Raw genomic sequence first — 25,004 nt, 5'->3', positions numbered from 1 at the left:
TCCATCTCCCTCGATTAGCTCGTAATACCATAGACGTATACTTCTTCTGCGCCATCGACGTGGAGAAGTGTAGTCCTCTTAAGGGCCTCTTAGAAGCCCAACGGAGTTATTGAGGAAGCTTTGAATAAGTGTAGAGTCATTCTTTACTGATACTTACAGAAATGAGGTAACCATTAAAAGATCTTATTGCCTTAATTATGATAGGCACTTACCGCATATCCTTGCGGTACTGTTACACTCTCAATCATTTTACAATAGCCAATAACCTCTGTACCTAACATTAAAGTATCCATGCTCTGCTTATCGAAATTGTTATAATGGGTGTTATATCCCGTATTTTGTACGTCGGGATAATCCGAGCTAACTAGGATAAGTTAAGGACAAGACGATTTCGGGATACGAGGTAGAGATTCTTAACCCTCGATATTGTTTTAAGGCATAAGTTGCCTATGATTTATTGGCATGGATTATTAAGGAAACTTTGGGGTTGAAAGTGATATTATGGAAACTAATATTTCATGAAAAATAGGCCATGTGGCCGTGTATGTGTGTGGGCCATAGGGCCATGTGGATGAGTTATATAAGTGTGATAAGATGACTTATTAATCATCTTCATCACATTCATCACCTAAAAAGTTCAAGAAAATGGGAGAGAAAAAGCACAAGGCCATTCGGCCAAGGAACCAAAAATTGAAGGCCAAAATATTGATCAAGAAAAATTATTTTCTTGTAGTTTCTCTACTAATTGGAAGGTTCTAAACAACAGGAAGTAGTGGTTGGAGCATGCAAAACATCCTTTCTTGCAAAACACAACCTTGGCCGTGTGAAGACCATGAATGGAGAAGGTAAGGTTCCACCTCTTTTTACCTATGTTATGGATGATTTGTGTATGTTGTGGAGTGTGGAAATGAATGAAATTCATGGAATTTTGGTGTGAAAGTTGTAGCCGTGTGTGAGGTGTTTGGCCGTGCATGTGCTAGGTGGTGTAGGAATGATGAACTAATGTCACTTAGTATTTTGGTTGTTGTTGTTATGTATTTTATGATGAGAATGAAGGGTTAATGACTCAAGTAGAAGTTGTAATTGTTGTGGGCTGATTTAGAACCTAAAGTGACTCTAATATAGTTTCTTGAATTTTTGGAAATAATGTTGTGGACGTGTGGAGTATTGATGCAATTCATGAATTTGGAAGAAAAGGATGCATTGTGTTGCTCTTGCCAAGTTTAGAAAGTTTCGGGTGGAGTAGCACATTGTTTGAATTGTTTTGAATATTTTGCGGATTGTTTAAAGCGTTCTTGAATCTTGATTGAATGAGTTTGGAGTAGTATTTGAACATGCGAGCGTCGATATTGGCTTGAATGTTTGTGGTTGAAATGAATGTAAATGGAATAATATGGGATTATATAGAAAAGGGTTACTAATGTTAGAATGCGTTTTGAATTGGTCGTTGATGTCGTTAATATGATTGTTAGTATTGTTGTTGATGGCTTGGCCGAGTTAAATTCTCGGGGTTGTTGAATTTATAGGGGAAATGCTGCCCAAATTTCTGTAGATTAAGTAATGGCTTGGAATTGAGTCCTTCAAAGGCTTATGACTAATGTTCGATGCCTAATGACGTTGTTGTAGATTTTGAGAAGACGAGACTTCAGTTTGGATTAGCTTAGGAAGCGAACGAGGTATGTAAAGCTCAACCTTTCTTTCTTCTAGCATGTCCTAGTTGTAATTAGGCTATGACACGAGCTTCGAGGTAACTCCACTCTTAAATTTCGGGCATGTTTATGATTCATATTTGCTTATCGAGGTTAGCATCCTTAATATGGTCATGTCGTGGTCTTTATGTCTTTGATATGGTTGGATTTAGAATGTTGTATGAACGGTTTTGGTTCTAAAGGATCCTATGTCTAGAAATGTCCGTAACTTTCGTAGATAGAACCGGATTGCTTTGAAACGTTCGTAGAAAGTTTTGTAACGTATAATGACGTTAATTTTCATAGGCGGGCTCGGATTGACTTGATATACGACTATGGTCCCTACGATACTTTGATATACTTATGATATTTGATATGTTTCCGAGTACCGTCCGAGCTATATTTGATATGACTATTGTCCGATTTTTAGATGACGATTCATTCAGATTACTTCATTGAGTCTCTGAAAATGATTTATGTGCATATGGTTTCTCACTACTCTGCTCGTGCCAGCCTCAATATGTCCTTCACTGCGTCCCGGGCCAGGGCATGTATTCGTGCACGACTCCATTGCATTGTTCACCGCGTCCCTCACTAGAGGGCCGGGGCACGTTATATATATATATATGATGATGATGTGATGATGGGGAGGTGGCCAGGATGGCATATGATGACTTTATTCACCGCGTCCCTCTCTAGAGGGCCGGGGCACGTTATATGCATACATGATGATTTTACTTACCGAGTCCCTCACTAGAGGGCCGGGACACACTATATGTATACATGATGATTTTTATGAAATTGACATGCATGATATATGTTTTCAAAGGCAAGTCTCATGATTTTCTGATTATTACTTTTGTTTCTGTAATTCCTCTTTCGGCTATGATCCTGTTTACTATGCTCTATGCTTTACATGCTCAGTACATATTCCGTACTGACCCCCTTTCTTCGGGGGCTACGTTTCATGCCACGCAGGTAATCCCAGATGAGTAGGAGATGTTAGCAGAAGATGTTCCAGCGGGATTGGCGAGCTCCATTTCCTCCGGAGTGCTGCCGAGTCAGAGTGTTTATGTTATGACAGTTTGTCCTATGTTAGAGACTTTGCAGACAGAGTCATGTGTATAATATGTCAGGTTGTAAGCGGATCTGTAAGCCGACGTATTACTATGAATTGTATTAAAGATTTCACGCGTTACAGTTTTGACTATGATTTGAGAAAGAAGAAAAGCAAGTTTGTTTTCTGAAAATCTTTCATTATGTACTTATGTTATACTTTAGGGGCCCAGTACGACTATGATTGTCACGAAAGTCAGAGGGTTCGCTCGGCCCTAAGTAAGGGTCGGGTGCCCATCACACCCTATCGGATTAAGGGTGTGACAAATTGGTATCAGAGCAGTTCGTCCTAGGGGTTGTCTGCACAGTCGTGTCCAGTAGAGTCTTGTTTATGGTGTGAAGCGCGCCACACTTATAAACAGGAGGCTACGGGGCATCTAGGGTGGTTACTCTTCTTTCACCTCTTAGATCGTGTCATAGAGCCAAGTCATAGGAGATGAGACTCCTGATACTAACTTTGATTTCAACAGAAGAATGGCATCGACAGAAGAAAGCGACTAGCGAGATTGGAAGTTACAAAGCACGCAGGTAAGCAAAGTTATGAAAGATATATGTCGGGTAAGATATCGAAGTACGATTGAAATACAAGTTAAAGATTAAAAGGGAAAGTAAACAAGAAAGTATAATAGGTGCAGTTTGAGTTGGGCATACGAGGTATGTTCATTATTTTTGTACGATTATTGATATCGGGAGCCCTGTGAGGCTGTGATATGATATGATATATGTATATATATGTTGGCCCTGTGAGGCATTGTTGGTATTTCCTGCGTACAGGTTTTGAGATAGTAACAGTTACAGAGGAAACTCTGCCGAAATTTTCCCAGAAATAAAAAGAGAAGGAGATATAGGTTTGCAATACGACTTGAAAGGTCGTGCCGATGGTAATGGCAAGATCTGGTTAAGCTACGAGTACGGCTGACATTGAGAAAGAAGCAAATTGCAGAAGTGAGGATAATAATAATTAGAAGTTCGATATCGTTATGGTAAAAAATAAAAAAATAATTTGGAAAGGGCTTGTAATCCTAAGAGATGATTTAGAAAAAGTTGGCAAACCTTGATAGAAAGTTATATTAAGGTACCAACTGAATGGATAAGCAGGGACGGATGACGACGAGCTTATAGTTAAAAGAGGTAATAATATGATTACGACAAGAGTACGGAGGAAAAGAATTGTGATGGATATGGGTGTATATGGATAAGACAGTTTGTGAAATATTAAGGATAAAGTTGATCTAGAAACGGAAAGGGTTAAGAAGTGTTATAGTACGGGTTGATCATGAGTAAGATATAATGTGAACATAACGAGGATTGTCATGGAAATAAGTAAAGTCTAGTGAGAAAAGTGGCCAAAGCTAGGATATGACCTATGTAGCTAGAATATAAAGGTAAGCGTGAAACGGAAAAGCGAGATATAGGGACGAATAAGAAAGGCTTATCAAGTTCCGTAGGGGAAGTTTGGAATAAGGTAATATAATAGTGGAAATGATGGCGAGTGTAAGAAAAGAAAGAAGAAAGGAGATAACGAGGTAACGGCAATAGGTCATGGTATGTGTAGCCAAGGATACGAGTACTATAAATGACGGGATGGTAAAAACCCAATTATAAAAGGAATGAGGAACGAGGTAAAATGGGAGCAGAAATCCAAAGGCCGATAACCAAGTATTTATAAGTAGCGGCGATCGAGGTGTGCTCATCACCATCGGGAATTTGAACGTCTAGGACGGAAAGTAGTCATATCTAGAGGTGAAAAGTGAACAGCGGGGATTGAAAAAAGGCTAAGATATAGAGTAAGAGACCCTTCTTGTGTTAGAGAGGTGTTACGAGGACGTTTTGAAATCTGTCACGACTTCAACTTACTCCGGATTATGTGACGAAGGTCATGCGGTGAGGAGGACGCGAGTATACCGGCATTAAAGCATCGTATTTCATCGGAGTTCCAAGGTTAAGCGTCTTTGAGAGTGAGAGAAATTTTAGGATGGGTGACCCCGGGAAGTTTTCGAAAGTTTTATAAATTTAGACATAGGGAAAGAAAATGAGAAGCTAGAGTAATCTAAGGAAAAATTAGAGTATGCGGAGTGAGCGGAAACCTTAAGAGGTCGCGTAGGCCGAGGCGGATTAGACCGGTAAAGGAAAAAAAAAAAAAGAGCACCACAGCTTTAGAATTGGGGTGAGTTGGAATGGTGCTCGAAATATTTTGTAAGTCAGATGGTAGTAAATATATGTGTACGCATGTCCATGATATCTCGTACACGGCTATATCAGTGAATATGTAGATTCCGACAACGAACGTCACGGTACATGGGAGGCGTTAACCGGAGAGGGTGACGAAGTTCAAGTGAAAAGAGACATAAATGGCACAAATGTTACAAGGCAAATTGATGCTATTTTCACTATAAGTTAAACTTGGAAAGTTCTAACACCGTGATATTTAGAAAAGGAAGAAAGTGAGTAGACGGAAGGCAAAGAAGTCAAAATGTCGGAATAAAAGTGCCGCCTAATTGAGATTGGAAATATGGACAGAAGACGAAGTATAATTGGGTAATAGTATAAGTGCGCCCCTAAAGGAGGGAAACGAGTGCGGGGGATGCAAGTGTAAGACGAAGACAACCGATGCTACAATATGTATTTGATACGGATGCTTGGGCTACAAGTACGGTTCCTTACCAAGACAAGCTGGTAAGATCTCAAAGCCAGCAATAAAAGAGTAGAAGTCAGGATGATAATTGAGATAGTGCTAAGAATTGATTGCGGTAATCTTAAATAAGCTGACATTGGAAAGTGGACGCTTAAAAAGGAGAGAGTACGACAAGAGAAGATAGCGAGTAATTTATGGAGACATTGCGAAAGATAACACTGCTATGTGGGATTAGAAGCTAGGATGTGGGCAGTAAAGTGTTCGCTAATGATAGAAAACCCCTATAGTAGGAGGTGAGAAAAGGAAGAGAAAGGAATATGACGAGATAGGCTACCAGCGAATGTTAGTACGGAAAGGATATGTGAAGTAGCACGAATCAAGAGAAGGACAGACCGTGGCTAAGATTGAATATGTTTTATACAAGTCGTACGAGGATAATTATGTCACCTATGAACATTTACATGTTAAGGACGAGACCAGGCAAACAAGTAATGAGAAAAGTTTGGATTCAGTAATAACAATATGGTTACGAGATTTTTGGGTGCATTAAGGGAAGATGTAAAGATGGCTTGAGCTAAATTACTGAGATAAAATTCGGACGGAGAACAACAGGGCATGGCTATGGTCAAACCAAAGATTTATTCCGATACCGGTTGTAGAAGAAGAGAGGTGAAGACAAAGTATTGAGCACCTTCGCATATTCTTGTGAAGATTGCCGCATAATGTGTGACCGGAAAGTTGAGAGCGAGATCTGAGCAAGGGAACGATAAAAGAATTCGAAGTGAAGACAAAGAAATGACATGAGGTGATGTGCCTAGAGTGTTATGAGTGAAGAAAAGGGAGATTATGAGAGGATGTAGGCAAAATGGTCAAAACTAGTTGGCTACTGAAGGAGGGTGAATTTATATGTCAAATTCTTTCAGAATCACACCAGCTGAAGATAGTTAAAGTAAGGGACGACTATTAGCAACTCAGAAATGACAAAAATCGTAAGACAACGGTCGGCGTCGACACTTAAAATTCCAGATAGGCGAGCGAGTATTTTTGAAGATATCACCCATGAAAAGTGTAATAAGATTCGACAAGAAGGAGAAGCTAACGCAGGATATATATAGGACCTTACTACATTGTTTGTGAGGTAAGAGGGTCACGTACTAAAGACATGGCTTTGGTTAAGGTACTGCGACGAAATAATAACAGAAAGGTGGTGACTTAAGAAATTGAAGAGGAGAGAAAGAAGAAATATGATTAATAGATGAGACTGTACGTTATGGTGTTAGGAGAAACCCCCTGAGATCCTTATAAGACTCTACGGGACTAGTTGAACATTCGAGGACGAATATTCTAAAGGGGGGAAGGATGTTATATCCCGTATTTTGTACGTCGGGATAATCCGAGCTAACTAGGATAAGTTAAGGACAAGACGATTTCGGGATACGAGGTAGATATTCTTAACCCTCGATATTGTTTTAAGGCATAAGTTGCCTATGATTTATTGGCATGGATTATTAAGGAAACTTTGGGGTTGAAAGTGATATTATGAAAACTAATATTTCATGAAAAATAGGCCATGTGGCCGTGTATGTGTGTGGGCCATAGGGCCATGTGGATGAGTTATACAAGTGTGATAAGATGACTTATTAATCATCTTCATCACATTCATCACCTAGAAAGTTCAAGAAAATGGGAGAGAAAAAGCACAAGGCCATTCGGCCAAGGAACCAAAAATTGAAGGCCAAAATATTGATCAAGAAAAATTATTTTCTTCTAGTTTCTCTACTAATTGGAAGGTTCTAAACAACATGAAGTAGTGGTTGGAGCATGCAAAACATTCTTTCTTGCAAAACACAACCTTGGCCGTGTGAAGACCATGAATGGAGAAGGTAAGGTTCCACCTCTTTTTACCTATGTTATGGATGATTTGTGTATGTTGTGGAGTGTGGAAATGAATGAAATTCATGGAATTTTGGTGTGGAAGTTGTAGCCGTGTGTGGTGTGTTTGGCCGTGCATGTGCTAGGTGGTGTAGGAATGATGAACTAATGTCACTTAGTATTTTGGTTGTTGTTGTTATGTATTTTATGATGAGAATGAAGGGTTAATGACTCAAGTAGAAGTTGTAATTGTTGTGGGCTGATTTAGAACCTAAAGTGATTCTAATATAGTTTCTTGAATTTTTGGAAATAATGTTGTGGACGTGTGGAGGATTGATGCAATTCATGAATTTGGAAGAAAAGAATGCATTGTGTTGCTCTTGCCAAGTTTAGAAAGTTTCGGGTGGAGTAGTACATTGTTTGAATTGTTTTGAATATTTTGCGGATTGTTTAAAGCGTTCTTGAATCTTGATTGAATGAGTTTGGAGTAGTATTTGAACATGCGAGCGTCGATATTGGCTTGAATGTTCGTGGTTGAAATGAATGTAAATGGAATAATATGGCTTGAATACATTTTGAATTGGTCGTTGATGTCGTTAATATGATTGTTGGTATTTTTGTTGATGGCTTGGCCGAGTTAAATTCTCGGGGTTGTTGAATTTATAGGAAAATCTTTTAAATTTCTGTAGATTAAGCAATGGCTTGGAATTGAGTCCTTCAGTGCTTATGACTAATGTTCGATGCCTAATGACGTGTTGTAGATTGTGAGAAGACGAGACTTGAGTTTGGATTAGCTTAGGAAGCGAACGAGGTATGTAAAGCTCAACCTTTCTTTCTTCTGGCATGTCCTAGTTGTAATTAGGCTATGACACGAGCTTCGAGGTAACTCCACTCTTAAATTCCGAGCATGTTTATGATTCATATTTGCTTATCGAGGTTAGCATCCTTAATATGGTCATGTCGTGATCTTTATGTCTTTGATATGGTTGGATTTAGAATGTTGTATGAACGGTTTTGGTTCTAAAGGATCCTATGTCTAGAAATGTCCGTAACTTTCGTAGATAGAACCGGATTGCTTTGAAACGTTCGTAGAAAGTTTTGTAACGTATAATGACGTTAATTTTCACAGGCGGGCTCGGATTGATTTGATATACGACTATGGTCCCTACGATACTTTGATATACTTATGATATTTGATATGTTTCCGAGTACCGTCCGAGCTATATTTGATATGACTATTGTCCGATTTTTAAATGACGATTCATTCATATTACTTCATTGAGTCTCTAATAATGATTTATGTGCATATGGTTTCTCACTACTGCGTCGTGCCAGCCTCAATATGTCCTTGATGCGTCCGGGCAGGGGCATGTATTCGTGCACGACTCCATTGCATTGTTCACCGCGTCTCTCACTAGAGGGCCGGGGCACGTTATATATATATATATATATATATATATGATGATGATGATGATGTGATGATGGGGAGGTGGCCAGGATGGCATATGATGACTTTATTCACCGCGTCCCTCACTAGAGGGCCGGGGCATGTTATATGCATACATGATGATTTTACTTACCGAGTCCCTCACTAGAGGGTCGGGACACGCTATATGTATACATGATGATTTTATGAAATTGACATGCATGATATATATTTTCAAAGGCAAGTCTCATGATTTTCTGATTATTACTTTTGTTTCTGTAATTCCTCTTTCGGCTATGATCCTGTTTACTATGCTCTATGCTTTACATGCTCAGTACATATTCCGTACTGACTCCCTTTCTTCGGGGTCTGCGTTTCATGCCACGCAGGTAATCCCAGATGAGTAGAAGACGTTAGCAGAAGATGTTCCAGCGGGATTGGCGATCTCCATTTCCTCCGGAGTGCTGCCGAGTCAGAATGTTTATGTTATGACAGTTTGTCCTATGTTAGAGACTTTGCAGACAGAGTCATGTGTATAATATGTCAGGTTGTAAGCGGCTCTGTAAGTCGATGTATTACTATGCATTGTATTAAAGATTTCACGCGTTACAGTTTTGACTATGATTTGAGAAAGATGAAAAGCAAGTTTGTTTTCTGAAAATCTTTCATTATGTCCTTATGTTATACTTTAGGGGCCCAGTACGACTATGATTGTCACGAAAGTCAGAGGGTTCGCTCGGCCCTAAGTAAGGGTCGGGTGCCCATCACACCCTATCGGATTAAGGATGTGACATGTACTTTTTTTAATTCAATTTTTTTTGAATTTGTTAGCTGTTTGAATGCGAAATGTGATCAGATATGGAATGGGAGGATATTTGCGTGAATCAGGGAACAATAAAACTGATTTTAATTTAAATTGGAACAGATTTTGTTTCCATAAATATAGCAATTTCAGTTAGCCCAGCGTCTGTATTTCCGCTATATTTTAGTATACCAGTCGACTAGCTAAATATAGAGAGATCTAGCTACGAATTGTAAATATATAACATGTAGTTATAGGTTGTTAGAAGGAGCTAAAAGGTAGCTGTTTATGAAAATTTTACATAAATAATACAAATTTTCATTGCATGATTCGGCGAGTTACTCATTTTGCCAAACTCCCATTTTGATCCATTTTAATTAAACCTTCAATAGCATCTTAATAGATTGCTCGCTCAGAGCTACATGGCCATACTTATCTCTATGTTGACTTTGATTTATTTTGTCCTAATAACCATATTTTCATTATATATAAGTGCGGTGGGGGTACGAACACAGCTGCCCGCACTTGTACAATGAGCTTCACAAATTGTACACGCAATGAATGCCTGTACCATGAGTTATATAACTTGTACACTTTATCAAATTATTTTTATATCCCACGTAGACATATGTCATAATACTTAATATTTATTCCCTTCTAATGCATAGACATATGCATTTCAAATTTAATTCTCTGACGTATTTATTTCCTCCGTGCACTTTTACTTGTTCACTTTTGACTTTTCGTATTCTAGCTGAATATTTATATCATGTATAGACATATGCAGTTCAATTTTAATTCTCCTACACAAATTTATTTCGTCCGTGCACTTTAATATGTTCACTTTTGACTTTTCACATTCTTTAAGAATTAATAAATTCCACGTGGATATATGCCATAATACTGAATAGTTATTCTCTTCTCATGTATACACGTGTGCACTTCTATTTTAATTCTCCGACACATTTATTTCCTCCTTGCACTTTTACTTGTTCACTTTTGACTTTTCACGTTTTTGCTGAATATTTATTTTCTTCCCATATTTCTAATATATATAAGTGGCTTGGGGGTACGAACACAGCTGCCCAAACTTGTACCAAAAGCTTAACAAATTGTACACGCAATGAATGCTTGTACCATAAGCCATATAACTTATACACTTTACCCAACTATTTTTTAATCTCACGTGGACATTTCTAATATGTCATAGTACTTAATATTTATTCCATAGACATATGCACTTCAATTATAATTCTCCGACACATTTATTTCCTCTGTACACTCTTGACTTTTGGCGTTCTTGAAAAATATAATATGCGTGTGTCCAAATTACTTGTTCATTTATAAAATCAAAATAAAATTAACCCTTTCTAATAAATATTCTTGAAAATAGTCTATTGGAGAGAGACTATGACAAATGTCTTCGTGGGATAAAAAGGTAGTTGGTTAAAGTGTGCAATTTATATAACTTTTGGTACAATTTTTGCATTGCTATTGTTCGTCCTCTTTTCACGTTTAAAGTACTAAGAAAGAAGGAAAACGGGTTTTCCTTCTTTGTCAATACTTTACTTATCTTACTCTCCTTTGCATTCTCTGATTATTGTTTCTTTACATTTATAAAATGTATTACTTTATATTTTCATTTCGGAATTAAAATTTGGTGATTTACGATATAACATATCACATTTCTAATATGTCATAATACTTAATATTTATTCCATAGACATATGCACTTTAATTTTAATTATCCGACAGATTTATTTTCTCATATTTTTTAATTAATTTAATAAAAATATTTTATTAGTTTTGCTTTTTAAAAAATCCAATATATACAACAACGGTTCTTATGTTTGGATTTGAACAGTTAATTGATTGAGATGGATATTGTTACACCTCGAAAAATTTCCCGTTAACATACAGTGAATAGACTAACGAAGGGCACGAAGTATACGATGTCTTGGTAAGTAAGAAATAACATTTGATGATTTTAAATGAGATTTCAAAGACATTCGAGGTAGGAGACGGAAGTTGCCAAGAAAGGCAAGGTATATGCTATGTATCGGAAGACGATTTACGAGTAATGAGTTAATGATGGCTTAACGATGCCTTGGAGAAGGGTTATAATGTCCCTTAGATTGTTAATGAAGTGTTAAACAAGTGTTAAGAAGTTTCCACAAGGATTGGAGATCAAACGAGTCGACGAGAAAGAGTTCGGAAAGACTGGGCATTATACGACCCAACATACTGGCCGTATGTTAGGCCGTACGTTGTGACCAAAATGGGTCTTTCACTGGACCAGATCTACGGCCATACATACGGCCAGTATAATTTATACGGCCAGTATGTTGGTCCGTAGAATCTGGCGGGACAGCTCTTAAAATTACTAAAAGGACCCCATCCCATTTAATTCATTTCATTTCTCCTCTCCACACTTCAAGAACATTCTAGAGAGCTCTCCACTCTTCATCCACAAGAACTCAAGAGATATTTGTGATCAACTTCATCAAACCAACAAAATCAAGTGTATGAAACTCATTGAAGTTCATCCAAGCCAAGAAATTCCAATGGAAGTGAACTAGGGTTTTGGTGTAAGAGGAGTATTTCCGCTCAAGGCTTATTCCTACACTATCTAAGGTAAGTTTTATGATCTTTCCATGTTGTTTAAGGTAATGAGAGGTTGAAAGACTTAGATTATGGAAGGAGATAGAAAATGGGTCACAAAGATGAGAATAATGAGATTTTGAGTAGTAGTTTGGAATGAGTCATGAATATTGATATGTTGTGATTGTAAGTATGTTATAAATGACATTTAGAACATGGGATAAGCATTATATGTGAGAAAACGTAATAGTGAACTATGACCATGATTATGGAGAAATTGAAGTGAAATTGTGAAATGTGGATAATGTAGATGAATGATGATTGTGGCTTATAATATTGTGAATGTTGTTATAGACGTTTGGGAGTTGATATGGAATATGGGGAAAGTTGTGTAAACAAAGGAAATGCTGCCCAATTTTCTCTAGCTTTAGTTGAGCATGTTCATGCAATCCATCAGCTAATGTTAATATGAATTCTTTTGAAGGTAGAAACGCGAGCATCGAAGGAGAACGATCAAACGATAAAATAGCTAAACGAAAGAGGTATCTAAGTTTAATCCTTTCCTTCTATGGCATGACTCCTCCTATTTCTCCATGATCTTCCTAAATAAAGGAAACTATGAGTCCATGACTGTAACGAGCTATATATGTATAAGCTAAAGAAAAGAGATACGATACGAGCATGATAATGATGAGTTTAAGTACAAAGAATCTTAAAGTGAGGTACGATGTCCATGAGGTTAATGATCCTAAGTATAGTTCCATTGATGCTTTTCCTTATGTGCACTCACCTTAAAATGTTAGTCCCTTCAGGTGAGATATGACGATTATGATAACTCCATAACGTAGTCGGGGGTTCACGACCTCATGTCAACCCGGCATAGCCATGGTTACCTTCAAGCTTTAATGTATGTTTAATGATGAATGTATGATGATGCTAAGTTTATGATAAGGTTATGATATGCCTATGAGATGTATGATAATGATAAGTTTATGTTGACTATATGACGATACGATCCCACCGTGCCTAATTAGCTGGGCATGTCACCGCGCGAAGGCGGGGGTGCGTACGATTCCACCGTGCCTAGATGGTAGGCATGTCACCGCTTAAGGCGGTCGTTGGTTTACAGGAGCCTAGAGGGCCGGGCATGACACCACTAGTGGGCGGCATATGATGGTTACCCGGACGCGGGTTAACGATGATGGTGTATATGATATGGGGATGTAGGTGCTATGATGATATATGTAATACGATTATATATGATATATGTATGAAATGCATCCATTCTGAAAGGCTAAGCAGGTTATATCTTCATCTTATGTCTTATGATTTCTCTATTATATTCATTTCATTCATGCCTTATATACTCAGTACAATGTTCGTACTGACGTCCGTTTTTGGACGTCGTGTTCATGCCCACGGGTAGACGGGGAGGTGATCCGACTCGTAGGGAACTACTAGCGGACTTGAGAGCACTCCATTGTTCGGAGGAGTGCCATTGATTTATTCTTTTGTGTATATATATATGTTTTGGGCATGACGGGGTCCGTCCCGTCCATATGTCTAATTACTCGTAGTAGAGGCTCGTAGATACGCGCGTGTGGTAGTATGGTCTCACGATTTTTCCCACGTGTGTATATATATATATATATATATATATATATATATATATATATATATATATATATATATATATATATATGTATGTAAAGGTAATTATGTTTCAAAGTGAAAAATGGTTTTCCTATGATTTGAGTATAAGATTAACGAATGAACGCTTGATGTGTACGATGGGTAATAGTATGAGCGGTGCTCGGTGGTTAGCCCCGGGTACCCGTCATGGCCCCTAGTCGGGTCGTGACAGATATCAACCTGTCGGTATACATATAAGATATTAAACAATTTAAAAGAAAAAATCTAAAATTTAAATATTAATTTTCCCCAACCTTCTTACTAATTTTCTTTTTCATATTGACGAACAACTTTCACTGTCATGACAATGACAAAATTTTAAAAATTATTTACAAAATACAAACCTTAAAGACAGACTAATTAGAGTGAATAAACATGTTCGGCTTGTGCGATATATGGCTAGTTGTAAATATATTGGTCTTGCACAAGATTACTTTGGCATTTAAAATTATACCAGAATAATAATGCTTGGTCATCTTTTTTCTCTGGCCCTAAGTATGATTATATGTGTTAATAATCATATTATAAATACATTATTATTGTACGACGATACTTTGAGTTATTGAGTTCCGTAAATTACAAGATTTGCAAGATAAAGGTAGTTTGTTTTACTTGAAGAAGTTGCTTTGCATTTTTTCAGAAGAGTGACTTCTCATTAAAGTTGCAATTCACATAAGTGGTATCCTCGAGTCTTTCAACACTGTTTTGTTTTGCTTCCCCCGTCATCATACTAATATCATATCAAATTTCAAAAAATAAAAGGCCTTTTTTATGATATTGAATTGTTAAACACAACGGAAGTTGCTAGGCTTAATCCACTTGAATTATTACTACATTATTCAGCTTAGTTGAATTAGATACTATTTTTTTTATTGCATATTTAATTAAAACTAGGTAGCTTTTCAAAGCTTTAGTTACAAATTTTGAGAATGATAATAATAAAATTGAAAAAACTAGTGATTATTATTTACTTTAAAGGTCCAAAACTTTGACGGATGAATTGGGGTAAAAGCAACGATGGGAAAGAATGAATGTTTGTTGGAGAAGACTTTGAAAATGAATTTCACCCATGTTATATACACAAGCTTAGTCATATTCTGGAAGAAAAAGGGAATGTGACAAGAACTTCACACCTGTTATGATGTTTTACTATTGAAGCAAAGTGAGAGAGAAACTTAAACGCCAAATGAATGTGGCTCACTTTATTAGTATTAATAATAATAATTATAATATTAAAATAGAAATAAAATCTATAGGCCTTTTCCAACTGCATATTCCGCGCATCTTAAAACAAGCAAACAAACAAACACATAGTAGGTCTTTCAGAATTCGATTTTCCTAATTCCAATTACTACTTAAGTTTTCTCAGCTCAAGTCTGCTCGGTCGGAGTTATCTGGATCTGGCCGGAATATTCTGTTTTCCGGCAGAGCACCTTCTCTCTCAGGTCTCTTCTTTATTTGTTTATTAAGATTGGGATGTAGATCTATTTGAATTACCTTTACATGTTACATTTTGTTTATCTAAATGCTTGATCCGTCCGTGTCCAATTCAATACTCGAACTTGTTTTCATGCAAAAAAGAGATCTGTGCGTTACCAAGTGATTTGGTTTTTGATGATAGGGAGAGGTGAATTGAAGTCACCATTTATTCACCTGCAGCTGCAGTAACAATTGAAGTGCATTTTGTTCAGTAAGTTACTGCTTTTTCTATATTATGTATTGTGTTGTTGGTGTCATCAATTAGCTTTTCTATTTACTTCCATCTGACTCACCCCATTGGTTATAACTCTTTCTCATAGTTTTGGTTATCTCTGTCTATGTTACATGGTTCATACCTATCCGTTATAGGTGTGTGCATACTACTACTGATACGTCAAGTTTAGTGAATGAGTGATAATGCAATATAGATCTTTGTTATGCAGTAGATGCGGTTTGGGTTGACCCTAGTTAGATAACAGGTTGTGAAAATGTAGGATCCGGATGACCTGTGCATGTATTTCTCCTCATGTGTTTAAGCTGTTTGAACGGATTGTGGGGTATATGAAATAGTCTTGAAGAGATGCATATGAGCTATATATATAATTCTGATACTTAAAATTATACTTGACAAGTACACTAACAGAACTTTATCTTACTCTTGCCTTACTTTGTTTGCTCTTTTATTTTTGATCTATTATATTGCTGTACTCACCATGTTTCTTCTATTTAGGTGAATTTTCTTAGAGCTGAAATACTTAGCAGTTGACTCATGAAGAACGGTATGGCAGAATGTGCTGTCTGTCATTCCAAGTTGGTTTCTCCAACTGTAAAAACTATCTCAAGGGCATATGATCGACACAGAAGCAAGATTTCATCAAAGCAACGTGCTCTTAATGTTCTTTTGGTTGTAGGAGATTGTATGCTGGTTGGTTTACAGGTAGGGGTCCTTTCCGGATGTTCTAACTGTTTATTAATCGTCCTCTCAGTTTTCAGAAGAAAAATTCTTAACTTTTGCATGCAAATGATAATATCCTACTTTCTAAGCTTCTTGATTTCGTGTGGATTCTGCTCCTTCCCAAACATTCACCATTTGTTTTGGTACTTGTTAAAAATTTCTGGTTTTCTATTAAATATAGTTAATTATAGCTGTCACTACATATCTTTTGCACTTGCTTCTATCAGCAAAGCATTAAATTTGCTGCCTAAAAATGAGAAAGACACGTCTCACTCAGTATTCTATTTCCTTTTTCAGCCTGTTTTAGTATTTATGTCAAAAGTGGATGGAAAATTCAAGTTTAGTCCCGTAAGTGTCAACTTCTTGACAGAGGCGACAAAAGTCGTCTTTGCAATAATAATGCTTCTAATCCAGGTACACTATATTTATGTTTTTTTGGTTTTACTCATAAGATTTTCTTTTCGATAGCTCAATTCATGTTTCTTGTTGGATTGTTTCTGCAGGCCAGGCATCAAAAGGTTGGAGAAAAGCCACTTCTTTCAATATCCACATTTATACAGGTAAAATGTCGTTGATGTGAGTGTTGTAACTGCTCCTAGTGTCCCAGGGTGGGTTAAAACCTATTTTATTGCTCATCATGTCCATGTAACAGCAACATTCTGTTACATGGATAATTTTACTGTTCAATATGACTTGATAATTTTACATGACCATTTCATATTTTCTTCAGGCTGCACGAAACAATGTGCTTCTTGCTGTACCAGCATTGCTCTATGCCATAAATAACTACCTAAAGTTCATCATGCAGGTACTGTTTGTTGAGCCTTTCTGTGTTTGTCAGTTCTCTGAGTGACAATTCCTATTGTTTTGTTATTTCGTCCAGCATGGTACATTTTGGTTATGCGTTTTTACTTGTACTGTACATAGCTATAAAGTTGGAATATTTTGAATATTTTCTAGTTTCATCTATTGCATTCAGTACATAGGGGATGATTCCACAGAGATCGTCAGTTAACAACCACAATAACAAATTTCTATCTCTGCCTTCAGTGGACTGTGTTGGTTTTGCAAGAATGTTTCTGTGCACAATACTTCCTGCTGGCTGTCGCTTTGTCCTTGGCACGACTAAAAATTCTAAATAAGAGAGGCTGCTGAATAACCAATTACCATCATTAGATGCCCTACTGGATGAAAGTCTGGGCATGTCTAGACATGCCATTTCATCGTGCTGTAGGAGACAAGTGATGTCTTGACTCTTTCCTCTCATGGCTAAGATGTAAATGGAGAAATAAATTCATTTTTCGTAACTCTACATTGGTTTATGGGTTCTTTGCCATAGTCCCCATTCGCTTTAACAGTTATTGAGGAACCTCTATAGAAATTGATTTGATGTTCGGATTTGAATCTCCTGAGTCATGTATACATATTTGATTGACTGTTCTACTACTATTACGATCTTTTCACTGTTCAATATAATCTTTAAGTCACAGCTAGCTAGCTACCACCCTATAAACTCTGGATTTTTTTACCACAGTTCTCCTTTTTCTGACATTTTCCCTCACATATTTTTGTACAGTTATATTTCAACCCAGCAACAGTGAAGATGCTAAGCAATCTGAAGGTAACTGCTATATTTGACCACTTCTACAATATATCATCTGATTGTTCTTGCTGATTTTTTGCTGAATTCTTCAATTACTTTATTGATTCTGGTTCCTCTTCTTTCTTTTGCACCATCTCCTACATTTTGGATCGAAGCGTTACTGTTTTTTTTTTTTTTTTTTTTTGATCCGTATACAAGAGGTACCCCAAAAAAGGAGAAACCTACAAAATATGGTTCTCTCCAAAAGACACCCCATCCTCTATACAAACAAGAACTACATGGGTGCACCAAAAGAAAATAAGGGAAAAGATTGAGACCTATTGAAGCATTACTGTTGTTGCCATTGTTTCTTGATCCAAATCTGTCCAGATTATATTCCAAAATTTTGGTTCAGGACTGGACTGAAATTGCTCCCATCTAATCTGTATTATGGAGGCTGCCCGTGCAAAGCAATATTTTATTTTTGAACTTGCAAGCAATTTAAGCTGATAATCTGTGAAGTACTCTTTGTAAATAGCTTGCAGTCTTTAGCAGATGGTTGGTTACCGCTTCCTTTGATTTTATGGATAATGTATCTACTGTTGACTGGTCTTTAGAGAAAAACTAGATATCTCGTCATTGCTAGATTTTCATGCGTCTTACCCTTTTGTTAGTGGTAAAAAGAAGAGTTTCGAGATGCCTACGACAGCAGGGGATTTGCCTAGTGCAGGTTATCTCTCCTGTGTGGTTTGCGGGTTATTGCACAAGAGCAGGGTTTACCCTGTGCGCACCCGAAGGGTAGCGGCTGCGGGTTCCTTGTCATGAAAAGGAAGAGGTGTTTAAGATAAAGGAAACTCTATTCAAAAGATCAAGATGAACTGTTTCCTTTTGTTTCATTTTTGGTGTAAGCAGAATTTTGTAATTGATGCTGAAGCAGTGATAGAACTCATAGAGTCCCTTTACGAATAGGAAGGGATATTCTGTTGGTACCTTGACAGCACCTCCTTGGTGCCATTAGTAATACCATTTCTTGCCCAAAAAAAAAAAAAAAAAAAAAAAAAGAAAAAGTGCTTTTGGTAATTTTTTTTGTTATAAACTTATAATCATGTTAATCTTTCCGTTCGTCCCTTCAGTAAGCATGGAAAAGCTTGGAGCAGCCATAAAGAGCTATATTTAAGTTCTTTTAGGAATTTTGAGGTGGTTATAAATTTTATCTCTAAAATAATGTTATGCACAGGGGTCGGAGTCAACTACTCTGCTATTCCTTTATTGGCTTATCTAATGAAAGAGTATTTTCAGCATCTATTCTAGAATGTCCAAAGTTCTGTCCGAATCAAAAAAGGACTACTCTTTTTTGTTGAATTGTCTCTTACCGTGAACGTTACCTAAATCCAAAAGTTTATTAAGGTGGTTATTTTTTTCCGATACCTGAGACTTTACATATCTGTTGATGAGTTTCTCGGTTCCACTATTATATACCAGCAAAATGATATCTTTCAGAATCTTTCTTGGATATTATGCTGTGGTAGAGCTTTTCTTTAACATTTATTTCTTTGTTGTCAAAGTGCAGGTTTTGGTTATTGCAGTGCTGTTGAAATTTATTATGAAACGGCGATTTTCCATAATTCAGGTTTGTTGTTTCAAACTAGTAAAATAAGCTAGTGGTGCAATATTGATTGTGGGGGCAGGAAAGAGCGAAGCATCCTGTGTAACTTCTTGCAGGATGATAGAAGTTGTATACCCATATAATAGGACTTATTTTGTTACAGTGGGAGGCTCTTGCTTTGCTGCTAATTGGGATTAGCATTAATCAACTTCGATCCCTTCCTGAAGGCACCACTTCTTTGGCTCTTCCAGTTACCACAATTGCATACATATATACACTGATTTTTGTAAGTAATTTAAGGAACCTACTATCCCTTCTATTTTGTTAGGCATTAGTAAACACCTGGGCTGGATTTATGATACTTTTTTATTACTGTCTAAAGGAGGGTTTCTTAAACAGGTAACTGTGCCTTCTATGGCTTCAGTATTCAATGAGTATGCTTTGAAGAGTCAATATGACACTAGCATATATCTCCAGGTAAGTTCATGGCTAATTATCATTTTTCTTATTTCTGTATCATTAGAATGTTCTGTGGTTAGGTTGGCTCATTATTTTCGTCCGCTGTCTTTCGCGGGACAATTGTTACTTTTGAATGGATGTATCATTTTTATATTCCTGTACTTGGTACTTATCAGTGCCAGCTTACTGCAATGTTTGGTTCTTTGGAGACTTTGCATTTAAGAAATGTCTAAGAATATTTGTCAACGGTAAACTCTGACTTCGAATGCCTTGTACAGGGAATAAGAAAGTTGTTTTTTTGATGACAAGGGAATAAGAAAGATGTAACACAGTAATTTAGTTAAGATTCCAAATCAAGAACGGGTCTTTGGTATGATAAACATGTAACATTGTAATTTAATTATAATTACATGTGAAGAATAGTTCTCTGGTATGATGGACATAGCAGAACAGTTTTCTTTCAGTTTCACTCTTTGTGCAAGCTTTTGCCCTGCCTTATTTTCTAATCCGACTTCTACTGGGATCTTTTTCCTACAGCAGCATCAGTTGTCCAATTATAGGACTTCAGTTGATGCATGTCTGATTTGTCTCTAGCAACAGAGATTATGCTAATTTCTCCTTTCATAGAGGGCGGACGTGACTTCTATCAGTACTCTCTTCCTGAGCCATCTGACATGTTACTATTTAATTTGCAGAACTTATTTCTGTACGGATATGGTGCTATATTCAACTTTCTAGCCATTCTTGGGATTGCCGTATTTAAAGGTAATGGGTTGATTCTGAGGGGTTTCCTATAAATCAAAAGATGGTACATAACAAGGCAAATAAGAACTCACTAAACAAAACTGCACTTGACTTTACTGATTTCACAGTTTTGTCAAAAGACTTACATTGTTACTTTGCTATTTGATCTCATTATAGTTCCTAGTTCCTTGCTTTCATGATTTATCTTTAAGTAAACTGTTACAGCTATGAATACCAAATTATTACACCTGCCCTGGATTAGAATGTACCGCCATGAGAAAACCTGCAAAATTGCAAATGACATCACTCTCTCATAGTGTAAATCGTGTTACTGTAACGTCATTGTGGTTGAAAATCCTATTACTAACCTAATTTAGTGGTTGGAAAATCATATCACTACCTCTTATCACAAATCATAATACTAAATCTGTTAACCCGCAAGGGTGGCTCAGTTGGTTGAGCAAGGGGCTTTCATAATGGGGATTTGCCTTTTGGGTTGAGCTCGTCGCATGGGGCTTGCCTAGTGCGGGTTATCTCTCCTGTGTGGTTTGCGAGCTATTACACTGGAGCTGGGTTTACCCTGTGCGCACCCGAAGGGTAGCGGCTGTGGGTTCCCATGTCATCAAAAAAATAAAATAAAAAAATCTGTTAATTGTAAAATATAATATAGTTAGGGAAGTAATCAGGTGTATATACCTACTCTGATAAGTCATATACCTCTATGCTTGTAACCTGTGCAAAAGTTCTGCCCTTGTTTTATAAAGCTTCTCCGTAGAGGAGATTGAAGTGGCAACATATGAGAACATGGGTCAAGATGATCCTACTTCAGACTACCAATCAAAAGAATGATCTTACTTCAGACTAAGGCCTTTGTTGGACAATATTCCTCCAGCCTGAAATGTTTCTTCTGAATTTGTAGGTCCTGGTAGCCTGGATATATTTGAGGGGCATTCAAAGGCAACCATGCTTCTAATTGTTAACAATGCGGCGCAAGGAATTCTGTCGTCCTTTTTTTTCAAATATGCTGGTGAGATTATTTACTCGATTTGCTCCACCTTTTTTTTTTTGCTCTTCGTATCCTCCCCTAATGGGGTTAATATATGTCTGCACTTGGTGTTCCTCTGTAAGCCATCACACTTTTAACAAAAAAAAAAATTCCCATTATGGTATTCTACTGAATCCCCACTTGTGGGACATTACTGGGTATGTTGTTGTTATGGTAGTCTACTGAATGAGACAATTTGTTTGTACCAGATACGATTCTGAAGAAGTATTCTTCGACCGTTGCAACAATATTTACAGGCATAGCATCTGCTTTGTTGTTTGGTCATACACTGACCGTAAACTTTCTTCTTGGGATTTCTGTTGTTTTCATCTCAATGCACCAGGTATTAAAATTGAGAGAGTTGTCCCTTTGATATTTCCCATTTTCTCGTTGGACTGACCATATAACTTTGATATTTCAGTTCTTTTCACCTCTTTCAAAAGTTAAAGATGACCAACCAAACGGGACATTGGAGTTGATTGATGTCCGGGAGAACCATAGGTATTTACTTTACTTATTATGTGTAATGCAAAATTATGTGTCAGCTCCAAGTTATCTTTCCTTGCCAGCTACTGGTTCTTAGGATAATGCTTTCTGTATTCTATTTTTGTTTATTATAAATGCTGAGAATGTGATAGAAAGCAGGATTGCGATGGCTTGCTCCCGGTATGTCCATCCGTTGAAAATATTTAGGGCTGGTGGAATGACTAACATGATAATCCAACTATAGCCATCTTTTCTTATAGCAAATGTAGTTATGCACGTAATTCAGCTGCAAAAATTTCTTTGTGCTGCGACATTTTATCATGTCGGTTAAGTTTATATCCTATCATTGAATTATCTTGTCTTGAAGTGTCAAAGTTCAGATGTAACCAGTTTAGAAATATGTGATATGTGACAACCCTGCTTGGAGAATCCCACATCAGGAAAACACGGGAGGGATGTTGGGTATAGAAGGAAGCATGCCTAGACCCTAATGACGCGTTTTAAAGCCGTGCTGATCTAGGCCCAGAGTGGACAATATCACTAACGGGCTGGGGCTGTTACAGATGGTATCAGAGCCACTCTTGTGTCAGCCTTGTCGATGGTGGGTCAGAGTTCAATTGAGCTTAGGCAAATCCCTGGTAGGCGGGAAAAACCTCTGTGCTGAGTCTAAGCAAATTCCATATGGTGGAGCAAACCTCAGCGAGGATGCTGAGTCCGTAAGAGGGGGTGTATGTGACACCCCTGCTAGGAGAATCCCACATCGGCAAAGCACGGAAGGGATGTTGGGTATATAAGGAAGCATGCCTTCGATCCTAGTGGCACGTTTTAAAGCCGTGCTTGTCTAGGCCTAGGCGGACAATATCACTAACGGGTTGGGCTGTTACAATTATATTTCTCTGCATAGCTGAACGGTTGCTTTTGACTCTTTTTTTGCTATTTCTGCAAATGTTACCTCCTTGTTGCTTGATATAATGAATGCATGACCTTTTTCTTAGAAAGATACTTACAAAATAGTTACAAGTTATTATTGGCATAAGGTCCTTCGCTTTGCAAGATACTTCGCAGCTTCACTTACTAAGACAGCAAGGCATACTTGAATTACTATTAGGTGATGATTGGTATTGGCCATACTATGTACAAAGACATTTAAATAACTTCTCTTTTTATGCTGGTAAATACTTCGTGAGACCTCAACTGTGCAACTCTTCTTTCTTCCTTGCTATGAGTTGGCCTTAAAGCTTCACCTGCTATTTTCCAACCATAACAATCAAATCCATCTATTGAAAGATGGATCTGAAACAAATGCTAAAGTTTTTAGGTGTGTACATCATAGAGATGCATGTTCACTCCCTCCGCCCGCCCCTCCTCTTGACCCTACCCAACCCCAAAGTTTAAAAGCTGCATCTGTTAATACTTCCCTTTTGTGTTGTTTTCAGCTCTAAAGATTCGTCCTTTGTAAATATGGCAGCAGGAGCAAATGAGGAGGTATGGATCTTTTTTATGAGAAATTTATAGATACTGAGTTTTCGCTGTATTCCCTATTTGACTTGGATGGATTTCATGTTAATTTCTTTTTCAGGCTAGTCATCGAGTAGGACCTGATGAAAGACAGCCACTTCTTCCAAGATGAAGTTATTTGAACTGTATGTCTGCTAATGTTTCTATACTTTCTGCTCCAAGTTGTTATCATAGATGCACATAAATTAAGACCATGTTCAAAGTTTTTATGATTTATGGATGTGTCTCTTGGTTGCACTTCTTATTCGTGGAAAACATATGGGAGGATAAAAAGAAGACTAGGAGAGTTTGTTGGCACCTTGGTCATCTAATGGAATTGTTTATCATTTCCTGTCTCTCTTTTTATTTTGATATGTATGAAAAGAACTAATCAAGAAGAATGAATAATTTCATCACCAAACAGATGCCACTAATATTTGTTATATTTTACACTTATTAAAGAACTGTTTATATCAAGTAGTTTACGAATCTGAGGTAGAGTACAGTAAATTGTGCTATTTTCTGTTAGCAATGTTATGATATGTAGATATAGACACCAAGAAGCTAAGCTAATGTCGTTGACGTTGTCAGATTCCAACTATATATCGAATGATTTGCAACAATGCATCATGTACCACCAGATTAACGTGAGAACTTTATCCTGCATGTCTTAGTATTTGTTGGTCTCTAAAACGCTGTTCCTGGATATGGTGCTTGTTTTATTGTTATTAGACCTTTGTCTTCTGTAAATACAAGTTGCTTACCAGAAAATTATTATTGCAGGTCATTTCTAGTGCATTTTGTGGTGAGCATTTACAGGGAGTGTAGAATACAAGGCCATTCAGTGTAATATCCAGAACAAATAAAGAAGAAAGAGTCTTGTTTCTCTTTTCTTCTCTCCAATATTTGGCCAATCCCTCTGTGCTTCACGGGATTGTTTCATCTGGAGAGAACGATATGTTGATGGAGGAGTATTAGGTAGACAACAGCAGTATAGTTGTCATGCAATACAAATACGAGCTACCACCGATGTTGTATAAGTTACATACCACTTACAAAAAGACGTGTAGTGTTATGCATTGATTTTCTTGTAAACAGTTTACAATTATCAATTCTTTCATGTATTCTTGTAATCAAGTGAATTTTGATGATAGACCTGTGCTATAGAATTTATTGATGTTTATTTTCAAGAAGGATGTTGGTTTATCCTGGTCTAAAAGGCAGGCGATGACTCAAAATATTGGTAGTTTTCCTATGTGTTTTAAGTTATGCTATCTCTGCCTAGTGAAAAATCCCTGAATCTGGATATAATGTGCCTA

General features: G+C 37.2%; 1 protein-coding gene and 1 long non-coding RNA gene across 2 annotated transcripts in view; both read left to right on the top strand.

Annotated features, from left to right (window-relative positions):
* Positions 1 to 25,004, top strand: part of LOC132050323 (uncharacterized) — a 91,663-nt gene that overhangs the window by 26,183 nt on the left and 40,476 nt on the right. The window lies entirely within an intron of this gene.
* Positions 15,413 to 24,891, top strand: LOC132048121 (CMP-sialic acid transporter 3). The gene is made up of 16 exons (XM_059439324.1): positions 15,413 to 15,522; positions 16,042 to 16,248; positions 16,564 to 16,680; positions 16,770 to 16,826; positions 16,997 to 17,074; positions 17,843 to 17,887; positions 19,419 to 19,478; positions 19,618 to 19,740; positions 19,854 to 19,931; positions 20,609 to 20,678; positions 21,577 to 21,684; positions 21,912 to 22,045; positions 22,124 to 22,203; positions 23,625 to 23,673; positions 23,768 to 23,831; positions 24,469 to 24,891. Exons 2-15 carry the CDS (start codon positions 16,081 to 16,083, stop codon positions 23,816 to 23,818), a joined length of 1,218 nt encoding a protein of 405 aa, XP_059295307.1. The 5' UTR covers positions 15,413 to 15,522; positions 16,042 to 16,080; the 3' UTR covers positions 23,819 to 23,831; positions 24,469 to 24,891.

The sequence above is a fragment of the Lycium ferocissimum genome, chromosome 1, assembly GCF_029784015.1.
Source record: "Lycium ferocissimum isolate CSIRO_LF1 chromosome 1, AGI_CSIRO_Lferr_CH_V1, whole genome shotgun sequence".
Taxonomy (NCBI): domain Eukaryota; kingdom Viridiplantae; phylum Streptophyta; class Magnoliopsida; order Solanales; family Solanaceae; genus Lycium; species Lycium ferocissimum.
Note: the sequence above shows the minus strand (reverse complement) of the source record. Positions and strands in the feature narration are given on the sequence as shown.